We start from the raw sequence: 12,604 nt of genomic DNA, 5'->3' as shown, positions 1-12,604 counted from the left end.
ATGTATTAAGAAACAGAACACGAGCAAAATGAAACTCAATTACAGAGCACGTAGAAGAAATCATGTGTTACCTGGACACGATGGACAACACTGCCCTGGATGTATGGTGGGGTTACCACAATTGGGAACGGGGCAGGTGATCAAGGCACACATTTCCCGCCCATTATGACAGTAACATTCCCTGCAGCCATCGTGCCAGCTCTCCTCATTCTCATGCCGGCGCCCATCCATGGACAGGCAAGAGCCTGTTTTAACGGGGGGCATAAGAGAAGCCGTTGCCTCTGCAAAAAATCACAGAAAAATGAGGTGTCCTGATAAGCATCTGTTGCTGAGGAAGAAATACCAACTTCGTGTCTGGATTGCATTTATTTTTAAAGCACATATAAAGCCAAGTGAGTAACAGTTCTTTCATTTACACTTAGAAATAAAGTAACAACACACAGGAAACAACTAGAAGGTATACTGAAGGCACAACAGGATGTAGTAGAACGTATTTCCTTGGAAAATAGAATCACTTCCTTCTGTTGAACCTATACTTTTTTTAATCAACCAGAAATGCAGTAGTGTCTAAATAATGTAAGAAAAAAGGAGAAATGCAATGGAGGGAAATAGCAGAAAGCTTGAAGCATATTTAAAATGAAATACTTAAATACCATAGCACATTAGATTATCTATAATGTATCTGATAGCAAGTAGAATATGAAAACATTTAGATGAGCTATGGATGGTCTTACGAATGATAAAAAGTTGCAATCAGGTGCTAACAGGGTAATGGTAGATACTGGAAATATTACATAAAGTACTTCCTGTGAGAAATTACTTGTTTACATTACTATGAAAAATGAGACATTTGGAAGAGAATTACGGGAATTTCATCTCTCATTTCTTTTAGCTTTTACTGAGAGGAGAATACAGTAGCTTAGACTGTGGCATTACTTGCACTCTGTCACCACAAACAAGCAGTTGGTCTAGAGAGGATAAAGTTTCATTTGTATCTTAAGGGGTATTTAAGTGCTGCAGGATTCAGCCTCAATATATTCTTTGTTAATCAGCAGAGTTAATTTAGAGCCAAACACTCCCTCATCCACATCACTATTATGATGAAGGATGTAGGATCAGTTTGTCAGTGAAGTGACTCCTTTTCAGTGGTATGTCAACCATATTCTGCTGATACACACACACACACATATATATATATATAAGGTTATTAGTACTAAGATCTTAATTTCATTTACTTTTGGAAAAGGATCATGTAAGAGAAGTAGTAATGTTTACATGTAATTTTAGTAAGTGTTCAGGTTTTTTTTGCTTGTTGGTTTTTTGGTTGGGTGAGGTGTGTTTTTTTGGTTTTTTTTTTGCACACTAGCATGTAGGTCAGCACTTCTTCAGCTGTGGCAGATATATCAAAGATGATCTCACAAGCAGATGGTACAAGCTAGTTTGAGGCACATTATCAGAATAGAAAGTCAATACATAGAAGTTACATTAGTATACCGTTCTGTGAACTAAACAGAAATGCTGCTTAAGGGTAAAATACTTAGAACAGACTTCATCCTACTGCCTGAACAGAAATACTAAGAAAAAAACTTCAGTTACTACACTTTCATACTTTAGTATCAGAATATTTAAATTATGACATGAATTAATGTCACTGAAATACTGCTCTATATTAAAATGATTATTGACACTCAGAAATCCTACATAGTAAGACTTCTTTTATTTAGGAAGGGAAAAGGGTATCTGAAGCAATCAGACTTTTTTTCCTGAAATATTCTGAAGTACACTCCAAAATTTGGAGAAACATATTTGGGGAGCTATTCAAAATTAAGTTCACAAACTGAGATTGTAATTAAAAATTGAAAAGTGAAAACAGTAAGTACAAAAGCTAATACTTGAAAAAATCTGATGTGTAAATACAAAATGGGAGTAACTGGCTAACTAGAGGTATGGTTGAAATCATCTGAGATGCAATAGTTCACAAGGAAAAGAAGTCTATAATGTGATACCACTGCAGAAAAGGCAAGTTCAATATAAGATACAAGTACAGGAGCACTGTAAATTTAAATACAGTACTACTACCTCTGCTAGTCTGAAGATTTTACTATGGCTAAAGTACAATATCAAATTTTTGAACAGTGATGAGAAATCACAGTAACTGGGTTTGTTTGACTTAGAAACCCATTTCCCACCCAAAAAAATGTTTATTAGTCTCCAGTTGCAACCCCTTGAATATTCCAAGAATTCTAAAGGGAATGGGGCTTAGCTGCTCCATACATCTGCTAAGCTCAGGACAAGAAGTAACCAGTTCAATGTGTATAAAGGGAGACAGAAATTTTAGAAAATTCATTTTTAAATGTCATATGTTTCTAACCACAGGTAAACACTATTTTAGAAAGGTTTGGTTTTTTCTCTTTCTGTTTTGTTCTGGTTTTTTATGTCTTTTGAAAGTGGAGATTCTTAATAAATTAAATCTTAGACAAACATCTGTCAAGGATTATCCAGATACACTCTATTCTATGCAAGGGCAAAGAAGTGGACTCAGTTTTTCAGAGTACTACTCCAGCCTGTACTTCTATGGTTCTACATCTATTAATCCTAGCATAAGCTATTTCTGGCAGAAGCAATTTAGAAAGTGGAGCTAATTCACAGGCAGGGGATTGACCCATCCCTTCCTCTTACTTAGGGATTCTGGGTCAAAATTTTAACAAGGACTCACATTTTCCCCATAACATACTGGTGATTGTTCTAATCATTCTTTGACAAACTGCTAATGAAGTGATGTTGAAGTGATATGCTCATGGCTTGGTATCTTTGTGATCATGACAACAATAAAGACTACTTAGAGAGGGATAAAGTTAATTTCACTAAATAATTGTGCATGTTTTAAAATCCATACTTGTTAGGGTGAACACTTAAAAGTGTGCATACACATAATTAGTGACCAAAGTTTATAGTCTGGGAGGCAATTATGGTACATCTAAGGGAACACTTGGCGTATGTTTAGTCACAGCATTATGAAAATCAGGAAAAGTGTTCTGATTGTGAACATGGAGACAAATGACAAGCTGAGTGATAAGAATTAACTCCATGGGACAACATTCAACATCTACCCTTTCTTATTTAATTTTTAGAATTTTAATTTCTAGTAAAAGTCATATATTGCAGCTTATGTCAATGAAACACATGGAGATGAGCAATGAAGGAAGTCTGATACCCAGACTAATATAAAACACAATCTGAAAATATAATAAAAAAGAGACATGCTAAAAGCAGCACAAGTATAAGGCAGACAACAAGTGAACATCTGATCTCAATATCCATCTTGAATGTGGTGGTGACAGGTTTGGCATGTGGCATGTGTGAATTTTTTAGCTTAAGAATACCAAGACCTTTCTCCTGGGTAACTGTTCTCTCTACTCACTGTTCATTAAGATTGCCTGAAAAGCATCCAAGAAACAGCACTCCAATTTTAGGTGATATACTGGACATCTAACAAATCCAACACTCATTTGTAAAGAAAAGACAATGGTGAAGAAGCCAAGGTGAACATTACTACTGAAAAAAATACCCTCAACTAGCTTATTATTAGTAGTTGTTTATTAAGAGCCTGCTACAATTTTTATTAATGATAACAAACTTTTTGTGCCTTTGTAGTGGGAGATGAAAGCAGAGCTGAAGCTTTCTGTTGAAGCAAGATGAACAGATAACAAACACCATCAAAACAATACATTCCTCTGAGCAATGTTGAACCAACTCCTCCCCAGTTACCATATTTTTAATTTGTAAGTATTCTGTGCAGTATTGCTTTTCTTTTACTCTGGTTTTCACCTGCTTTGAAAACAAGTTGTAGTTAGAGGTGGTAATGCACCGGCACGTACCTTTGCACTTGCAGATAACACAGCCATGACTGTTCTGCTGGAAGCCCAATGGACAGATTTTACCACAAGGCAGGTTGGGGCACTTCTTACACCGACAGATTTCACAGCCATGCTTGTTCTTCCTAGATGACCAAAATAATTTGTAAAAGGTCAGCAAGTCACTTTAAATATCTACATCTTTAAAACAAGAGCATCCCCCCTAAGGAAGTGACTGATGAGCAAAGAAAATTATTGTTAAGTTTCACCCTTCGATTCAGTGGTTTTATGGGCTGTACAAGTCTCCATCCCTGGCATGTGCTCCCTCCATTCTGTGAATCCTATGCTGAATGTTTCCTTGTCTTTTTTCAGAAAGGCAGATAATACTATTCAAACTTTAGGCACAGACGTGCTAAACAAAGAAAAGACATGGGAAGTTATAGAACACGACCTAGGAGGACAGAGGAGAAATAAATTATGTAAATCTCTAGAAAGCCCAGCTTCAAGTTGTAGAAAACTTTATTTAATTTATAGTTAAAAGGCTGAGAATAAAAACCTGTCATACAGTAGAGTGGAGAATGAAAGACTTTCTGTATGCCTATCCCATCAAAAGAAATGCTTCTTTCCATTAATGTGTAGAGCTTTCAAGCAGTGAGCTTTATTTAGCAGATTTTTTCAGACAGTTATGAAAAGGTTCTGGTTTCTTTAAAGACGCAAAACTCAGTATTTCCAATTACTAACTTTTAACAGTCTTAAAAAAAAGAAATCACAAATATGATGATTACTCCTTAACTGTTCACTCTCTAATATACTTTTCTTTTAATATTTCCTTCCTTTTGTCCTATTTGTGACTAAGTATTTACATTAAAATAGAGATTTGTCCTCCATCACATCCCATGTTTTTAATGATCATAACATGCATGGAAGTCAAATACATGGTATTTTAAAAAAGAATTTGGCACAGTAGCAGTAAACTGAACAAATACACTATACAACCACAACTCTAAATAATTTTCACACCAAGGTAAAACTCGAAGTGAAATGATCCTAAAGTAGTTCTTGCCACAACTTTAGCCCTTTATACTACAAACAGTTTCATACATAGTTATCTTTAAATGTTGGTAATTTCATTCAGTGTAATTATTCACGTATTTTGTAGAGAATGACAGGATTAGAGTGCTCATTTCCAATTTCTAAAAAATTGAATTATCTGAAAGCTTTATTAAACATTCATCACTTAAAAATACCAGCCAAGGATTGTGCATAATAAAATTACATTCTATATGTAAACCCAGGATTTAAATTGAGAGCTATTTTCCAAATAGCTTAAAAAGGTTTAAAGTTCATCTCTTTTTCAGGGGCACAAAAATGTATGGGAAAGATCATCCCAAAGACAGGGTTCTTGAAAACACTGGCATCAGCTTGAAATCAACTTGTTCTTAAAACATCTTAATCCTACAACTACCATACTATGCCCATTAAAATGTGCTGCTATTTGTAAAATGCTTTTGCTACTTAGTTCACATAGATTTTTTAATAAAACTGTTTTTCACACACTTTAATAAAAAAAAATAAAGGAAGGAGAGTGTGTTTTAGCTTATCTAAGTACAAAACCCACATACGTAAATTCCAATTTTCCTTTGTAGGTCAATATATTAACTATGTCGTATATACAGACTAAAACTTACTGCTCTTCCTTTTCTGTGACTTCCCTCTGGTTCTACTTTCTCCCACTTGCAAAACTGAAAATAACTCTCAGCCACCCCTGAAGTCAACATGCCTGAAGATAATTTTATTATCTCCTTAATTTAAAATTCTTTGTTTTCCTGTCTCATTTACTACTCAGTATGCTAAGAGGACACACCACAGTAAAGATGGCTATTAAAAAACCTGCAACATTTATGAACAAGGGTCAAAGAGAACCCTAGAATGAACCAGAAATTTAAGGAGTATTATTATCAAACACTAGGAGTTGCAAGTATAGTAAATTTCATTAAAAATAATTTTAAAAAAATTACATATGAATGTTATCTGAAGATCTGCTGTCATGAGGTAGAAATTAAACTATTATGAAAAGCAGGCAGTAACATGGAATGAACCCATAAAAAATAAAACATATGGTAAAATATATATATAGATGCCACCAGAACCAATTACTAAGAAATTTCTGTAACCAAGGACCTGCTCAGTTTTCATCACCTGTTCCACAATTGAATAAATACCACAAATATGGAGAAAGAAGTCCACCACAAATACAGATTTTGAACGCATTTACAAAAACGTAGATAAGATATAGTACTGTTCTTCACAAACCCTGTAATTACCAGAAATGTCTCACTAAAACTAGTCTGCTGTCGTATCAACATTAAAAGAAACTTGACATACTAGATAATAATTTGAAGAAAATAAATGGGCTATAAAATGAAAGGTTATCAAAGCATTCCAACAGAATTTCAAAAAGCTACATGCAAGAGATATTACTTGTAAGTAGCTTTCTCATCTTGTTTGTCAAATTTTTCAAAAAAATTTAAGCACTGCTCTGCCTTCATAATCTGCTAGTTTTTGAGCTGCTGTTTCCATATCTGTTGATCAAAATCCATTTTGAAGAATACAGCACTCTCACATCCATAACACCATTGTATTTTCCCACACTTCCCCCCGCTTTGCCACAAACGAAACACAAGAACATATTCCTGGATTTCTGCATATTTTCAGTACACATAGGGATTGCTTTAAGTGTGCTTTCAGGATGAGAATACGTACAAGTATCCAAAGGGACAGTACTTGTCACATACAATGGGTTTGCACTTCTTGGGCCGCGGCCGGCACTGACAGATCTCACAGTTGTGGGCGTCAGTCTGGAAGCCAAAGGAACAGTCCAAGGAACAGCCTGAAATGAGGCCGGTGCACAGCTCCTCTCCTGCAAAGGACACATGCAGTTTATCACAATATGAAAACTGTTTATATCAAACACGTCCTCAGCAGACCAAACCTGCTCCCTTTTACTTTGTAACTTTCTTAATACTGCTAGGCCTTACCTTAAGACTGTCCTATTTTTAAAATATTTGACAGAATTCTTCAGTAATGATCCAAACTGTATGAGCAGACACTACAGGATTCTTCAGTTCCTGTCAGCAACTTGGGTAGTACCACCTGGTACCACAAACTAACATGATTTTATGAACAGATGCACAGACAAGTCCAACATCCATGACTCCATTGGCTTTAAATAATACATCTAAAATAACATATACTTGCCACACATTAAACGGGTTTAATAGGCTTTTGTTCAAGACAGATCATCTTTATTTCTCCTCTGATTATTTTAAATAGAACTGAAAGGGTAGGATATATTAAAATCTTTTATTCTTTATGCTGTTTGCTGTCAACTTGATTTAGACCTGCTTTTAAAAAATATAACTGTGATACCCTAAGATGTGATCTAAGCTTAGAGATGCTAGACTAAAAGATCTGTCTCTTGAAGTCCAGTACCAAGTTTCATCTGCCTTTTATAGTATTAGGAAGACGCCAAACTGTTGGCATCTCAATTTTTCTGGTACAGAGATAAATAATGGTCATTATATTCACTCTCATTGCAATTTACTATTTTGAGATTAATCAGTTTCTTCTCACTTTTCTTGAAAGAAAAAATGCCAAAAAGACTACTCTTAACATATTGTGGGATACAATGTTCTTTTATTGGCTGCAGAGGTGAGAGGAAACAGAAAATTATGGGGTTTTTTACACTAGTGATGCAAAACACAAGGGAAAGAAATACCCATTATTACAATAGCCAAAGTGAGATCAAAATAGAAAAAGGGGGAAATATAATTAAGATTCTTCAATAGAAGAATATGATGGATGATATCCAAAGGCCTGACTTTAAGAGTGATATTTAAAGGATGGCTGATCTCTAGCTGAAACGTCCACACCACTATAAAGTATTGGTTGTACAGAGGTCAGCTGAAGAGTATTCTTCCAATGTGTTCCTCATTTGAGCCCTGAAGACCACTTTCCTTTAGGGGGATGAACATTTCGGGACACAGTTTTTCCAAAGCAGAGATCAGTTATTAACATTGGCTTATTCTCTAACATGGTAATTTACTGAAGGAAAATTACAGAAGGAATCTTTGCTTTACTTAAATGCTTCCTCGTCTGTTTTTGTAATGTTGCATTTAAGACTGCAAAATACAGACTTAACCAGATGTGGCTAAGCTAAGTGTTTCCTTATCTATTCTACCAAGTTAATGCTCATCTGGTAAAGAAAGCATGTTTCTTACTGTCTCAGAATGAGACCTCAGAGAAAACTGGCAAATTCACTGCCTACTTCTGCAGTGGAATTTGGGCATGCAAGTGCAATACAACATAAGAGTTTCATTATCCCAACCAACAGTGCTCAGTTTAAATCGGATGAATATAATCAGGGTCATGGCTCTCACCTCTCCACTTTTATGCAAATTTGGTGTCTGAAGAAAAAAGGGTGCAAGTTTGGGGTTTTTTTTTGCCATTCAGAATACAGAAAAAGAAATGCCCGATCCTTTCATAACCTCTAGAGATTGTGTCTGGAAGCAGAGTATCAATACCACAAGATTTAAGCATGTTCTCTCAGTCAGATCTAACCTTTGCACAGCAATAGTAACCCTTATCTCAGGTTCTTGCTTTAGAGAGAAACACACATACAAAGATCTTCATGAGGGTTTACACATTTTTTGAGGATTAAGTCAGGCTGATCTACCAAGAATATTAATCTTTTTAATACGTAGCCACTAATGCTGATTTTAAAACATTACAATGCAGAGGAAATTTTGATATTTTTCTCTAGTAAAGAGTGAGTTATGCTTAACACAAAGACTTTTCTTGAAGCAAGTTAAAATAATGAGAATTTTTCTTTCACTTATGAGCTTTTATAATAGGATGTTTGTACAGAATTATTCCCTAGCAACACACAGCGATAATTAAATTTAACTGAACTTTTCATTACACAAGACTTAATAAGGTAGTCGTAATTTTTAAAGCTAGGCTTGAACTTTATAAAGAATGTACAGAGAAGTACACTAGGTTATCTCCAAAAAAAATTATGTCCAGTTATGATCTTTGATATAATGTAAGTTGTGATATCTCCTACAGATGCTCAGAACTGATCAGTGAATAAACCTGGAATTGCACAGGTTGAACTGAACAGAGCTACTCATTTTCGGAAGCATACTTTTTCAGGGAGATGAAATGCTTATGTGGCTGTCTACAAACAGTAGGATCATGAACACAGATGAAGAAAAAAGAAGGTACATATGCAAAAGCATGGGAGAAATAAACAGGCAGTAAAGTAAAGTAAAAGGAAGAGCTGGAAATAACAACTTTAAAAAATATCTGAAAAACCAGAAAAAATAACAACTTCTTTTTTAGTCGGCATATTTCTTCATCTTATTTGTCTCCATATTATCTGCTAAGGAGGGCTATCAAAGTGCAAAATCCAGGTTTGACTAAGAAGTTATAGAAGATGGCAAAATAGGTGTGCCTCAGAACCCCACAGCCAAATACTTTGTTTTCAATCTTCTATTCTTCTCTGATTTGGTTAGTGAAACTGCTTTTCAGAAATGCAAAACAAGTTTGTTGCATTTGAAATCAATATACTTTATTTAAAGGCCCAGGGTGTCTAGGGCAGTGCTACACAAGAAGGAAGACATCCCAAGTGTCTCATCCCAAGTAGCTCATGACGTTAAGTATACTTAAAACTCAAATAGTCAGCTGACATACTAACCAGGAGATCCAGTCTTGAAGCAATATCCTCCTTGCTTAATCCTTTACATAGCGAGTTATCCACAAAAGAATTTTCACTTTGTAAGTGGCCAAGAAAGAAAAGTTCTTCAGAGCCTTGAGGTGGATGACTAATAATCACCATTGCCTCTCAGGAACAGATAGTGAAGAGCGTATGAAAAATCATCAAAATTCTGGCTATGTCAAATGTAAAGGGAAAGTTTGTTGAGGTCAGTGCAGACAACTGTTAATGTATGGACTTTCTAGTGTTATGTCAATGTTACGTATGAGGTGATCAGAATAATCTCCACAGACCTCTGCTCACTGTCTTTCTAATAAAATGCTGATGATTACATTCCTGATAAGATGCTTTTTACTGAAATTAACATGTTATTGCACTTAAATTTCTGATAGTATGACAGTACAAACTGTGGAAGTAGATTTTAAACAGTTTTTGAAAAAAATTCTCTATGAAGAAATGTAGTGTCATGAAACTAAGAATGTGAATTCTGGTCTGCTTTCTGATTTTACATCTAATCATCTAAATTTATCCTATTAAAACATTATTAAAAACATGACAACTGCAGGCAGACTCTAAATGAAGTACCATCTGGTACACAGAGTTTATGTCTGCTGCACAGGCCTGTTGAAAAGCATAGTCCAGCATTTTAAGCCAGGTATTTTTTTCAGAAAATTAAGTGAATCACCAATGTCACAAAGCAAAGCGTAGCTATCGGAGAAAGAAAGAAGAGAAAAAGATTGAAAAGATTGCGAACCTAAAAATTCAAATGTGGATCCAATTCAGTGCATACAACTGTCATCCTGACAATTTTTCTATAGCCTTAGCTATTGGTTTAAATTAATCATTGCTAAAATAATCACTAATCCATTACGAAAAGGTAAGTAAAACCAGATTTTTTCCTAAGGTTTTGCATTTCAAGTGACACATACTGAGGAACACGGAGAACTAGTTCATGACAGTCAACTGCAATGAAGTGAGGAAATTTATTATGACAAGATGTTGGAAGGTATTCATTTGAGGGTGTTTTCCATCTCTGCTTAGATAAATGTCATGAGGAAACTGAATCCAAAATCATGGAATGCATTTGCAGAGAGGAGATATGGCCTTAACTGGTCTAATAACTGCTTCAAAAGTGTATCAAGGCAACCAGACAGGCTGAAATGAGGGTATAGTAAACATTTTAAAAGCTAATGGAGAAGAAAACTACCATTCAGGATTTGACTGAACTGCATTATGGACTTGCATGTCACTGCAACTCTAACAGAATGAGATCAAGCTTCTGATCACATAGTATAAGCTAGTCTTTTGTTTTCGTGATTAGTTATAGTGACATCACATATAGGGAACTAAACTGATGGGTAGATAGGAGGTAGGAGAATAAAACAGAAACAAAATGATGAACAGGAAATCAGTTAAAGGGAAGACATCTCTCATTGTGCTGCTAAGGGAAATATCTGGGTGGAGAGTAGTTCTACATGGTTAGTAGTACATGTTCATTAATTTTTCTTATAAAACATGAAATGTCAATAAGGTTGTGCCAATACAGAAAACAATTTGCATGACAAGCTCAGAGTTTCGATGCAGGATATTGGTTGATCCCAGAATGATACTGACGAGATATGACTTTAAGAAAAGTTTAATGTTTTCCTGAATGTCTCAGGCTCATAGTATTTTAACTACAAATACTTATCTTTTTAATGTGATGACATTAGAGGAAATACTACATAAAATGCTGAAAGATTAAGTACAGTAGAAGGCTAGGACACTAAACATGAAAAGGTTGTTTGTCCTGAACCAACAATGTTATTAAATAGTCTCCTGCTTAGAACTAATACTCACTTGAGGACTAACATGCATCGAGTACTTATAGCAGTGAATCCTGCCCACACAACAAGATCATGCAGTTTTCTTTGCCATGTGCAACCACAACTGCAAAAGCAGCAGCAAAGTCAGTTACCAACAGGGCCAGTTGGTAGTTCACAGTCAGTCACAGTCTTCACTAGTCCTCATCATAATGGCAAAGGCTATTGCTTACAGATTTTGAGTCCTCTAAAGACTGCAGTACTAGACAATACTTTGTTCTGTAGTTTGCTACAATTTAACACATTATATGCTGACTTAAATATGGGAATTTCAAATTATTTGATTCATTTGGATCAATTTAACATGATGCTGTTGGAAAAAATACAAGCAGAAAGAACAGCTGAAGATTAATTGGTCTTCCAAAAAACCCATTTGTGAATTATTAACACACAAATAGATATTGGTGAGGTTTTTAAGCCTGATCACCATTGCCCATAAACTCCTTTTAAATATAATGATTTCTTTCCCCCACTTTCTCCACACACTTACAAACCCTTTCATACATGCAGACTATAATAAAACAAATATTGAGCATTTTGGAAGAGCATGACAGCGTTAAAGAGGAATCCCTTTGGGATATGGAGGATGGGACAACACTCTGTAGAAGAAAGTCTTGAGAACTGATGATTACCAAGATACGGTGAGGCTCTACACAGCATGTTACATACGAACTATGTGGTGTTTTAAAACTCTTTTCCACTAAGTATCTTACTCTCAACACTAACATCAACTCTAGTTTTAAAAGGTTGTTGGATACCTGTAAAACTGAGTCACTGGCTGCTGAAGGAAAAAAACATGTTCAAAATCAGCATGTAACAGCAGCTGACATACTGATGTGATCTAACACAGTCGAGGTCCCACCTTGCAAACAAGACAACAACATTCTGTCCCATGATATGTTAGCAATGCCTGCATTTGGCAAAATTAACTTTGTGGAATATTTCAGATACAACACAACCTCACCTTCCCAGGTATAGCATCTCAGGGGCAACGCATCTCAAAAGGAATCACGGGTCTTTGTCCTAAATTCAAACCACTGTATGCATGATTTATTCCTGATTTCAGAGTGCTCACATCCCTACCTCACATGAACCTATGAATATTTGGAGTG

General features: G+C 35.4%; 1 protein-coding gene across 3 annotated transcripts in view; it reads right to left on the bottom strand.

The window, feature by feature from the left end:
* Positions 1–12,604, bottom strand: part of CRIM1 (cysteine rich transmembrane BMP regulator 1) — a 175,485-nt gene that overhangs the window by 16,257 nt on the left and 146,624 nt on the right. For all 3 annotated transcript variants that reach the window (XM_069009968.1, XM_069009969.1, XM_069009970.1), the window contains 3 exons: positions 6,618–6,774; positions 3,879–4,000; positions 72–281 (listed from right to left, as the gene is read on the bottom strand). In XM_069009968.1, coding sequence (XP_068866069.1) covers positions 72–281; positions 3,879–4,000; positions 6,618–6,774 — 489 coding nt within the window. The remainder of the gene's footprint in view (positions 1–71; positions 282–3,878; positions 4,001–6,617; positions 6,775–12,604) is intronic.

The sequence above is a fragment of the Aphelocoma coerulescens genome, chromosome 3 (assembly GCF_041296385.1).
Source record: "Aphelocoma coerulescens isolate FSJ_1873_10779 chromosome 3, UR_Acoe_1.0, whole genome shotgun sequence".
Lineage (NCBI taxonomy): Eukaryota > Metazoa > Chordata > Aves > Passeriformes > Corvidae > Aphelocoma > Aphelocoma coerulescens.
Note: the sequence above shows the minus strand (reverse complement) of the source record. Positions and strands in the feature narration are given on the sequence as shown.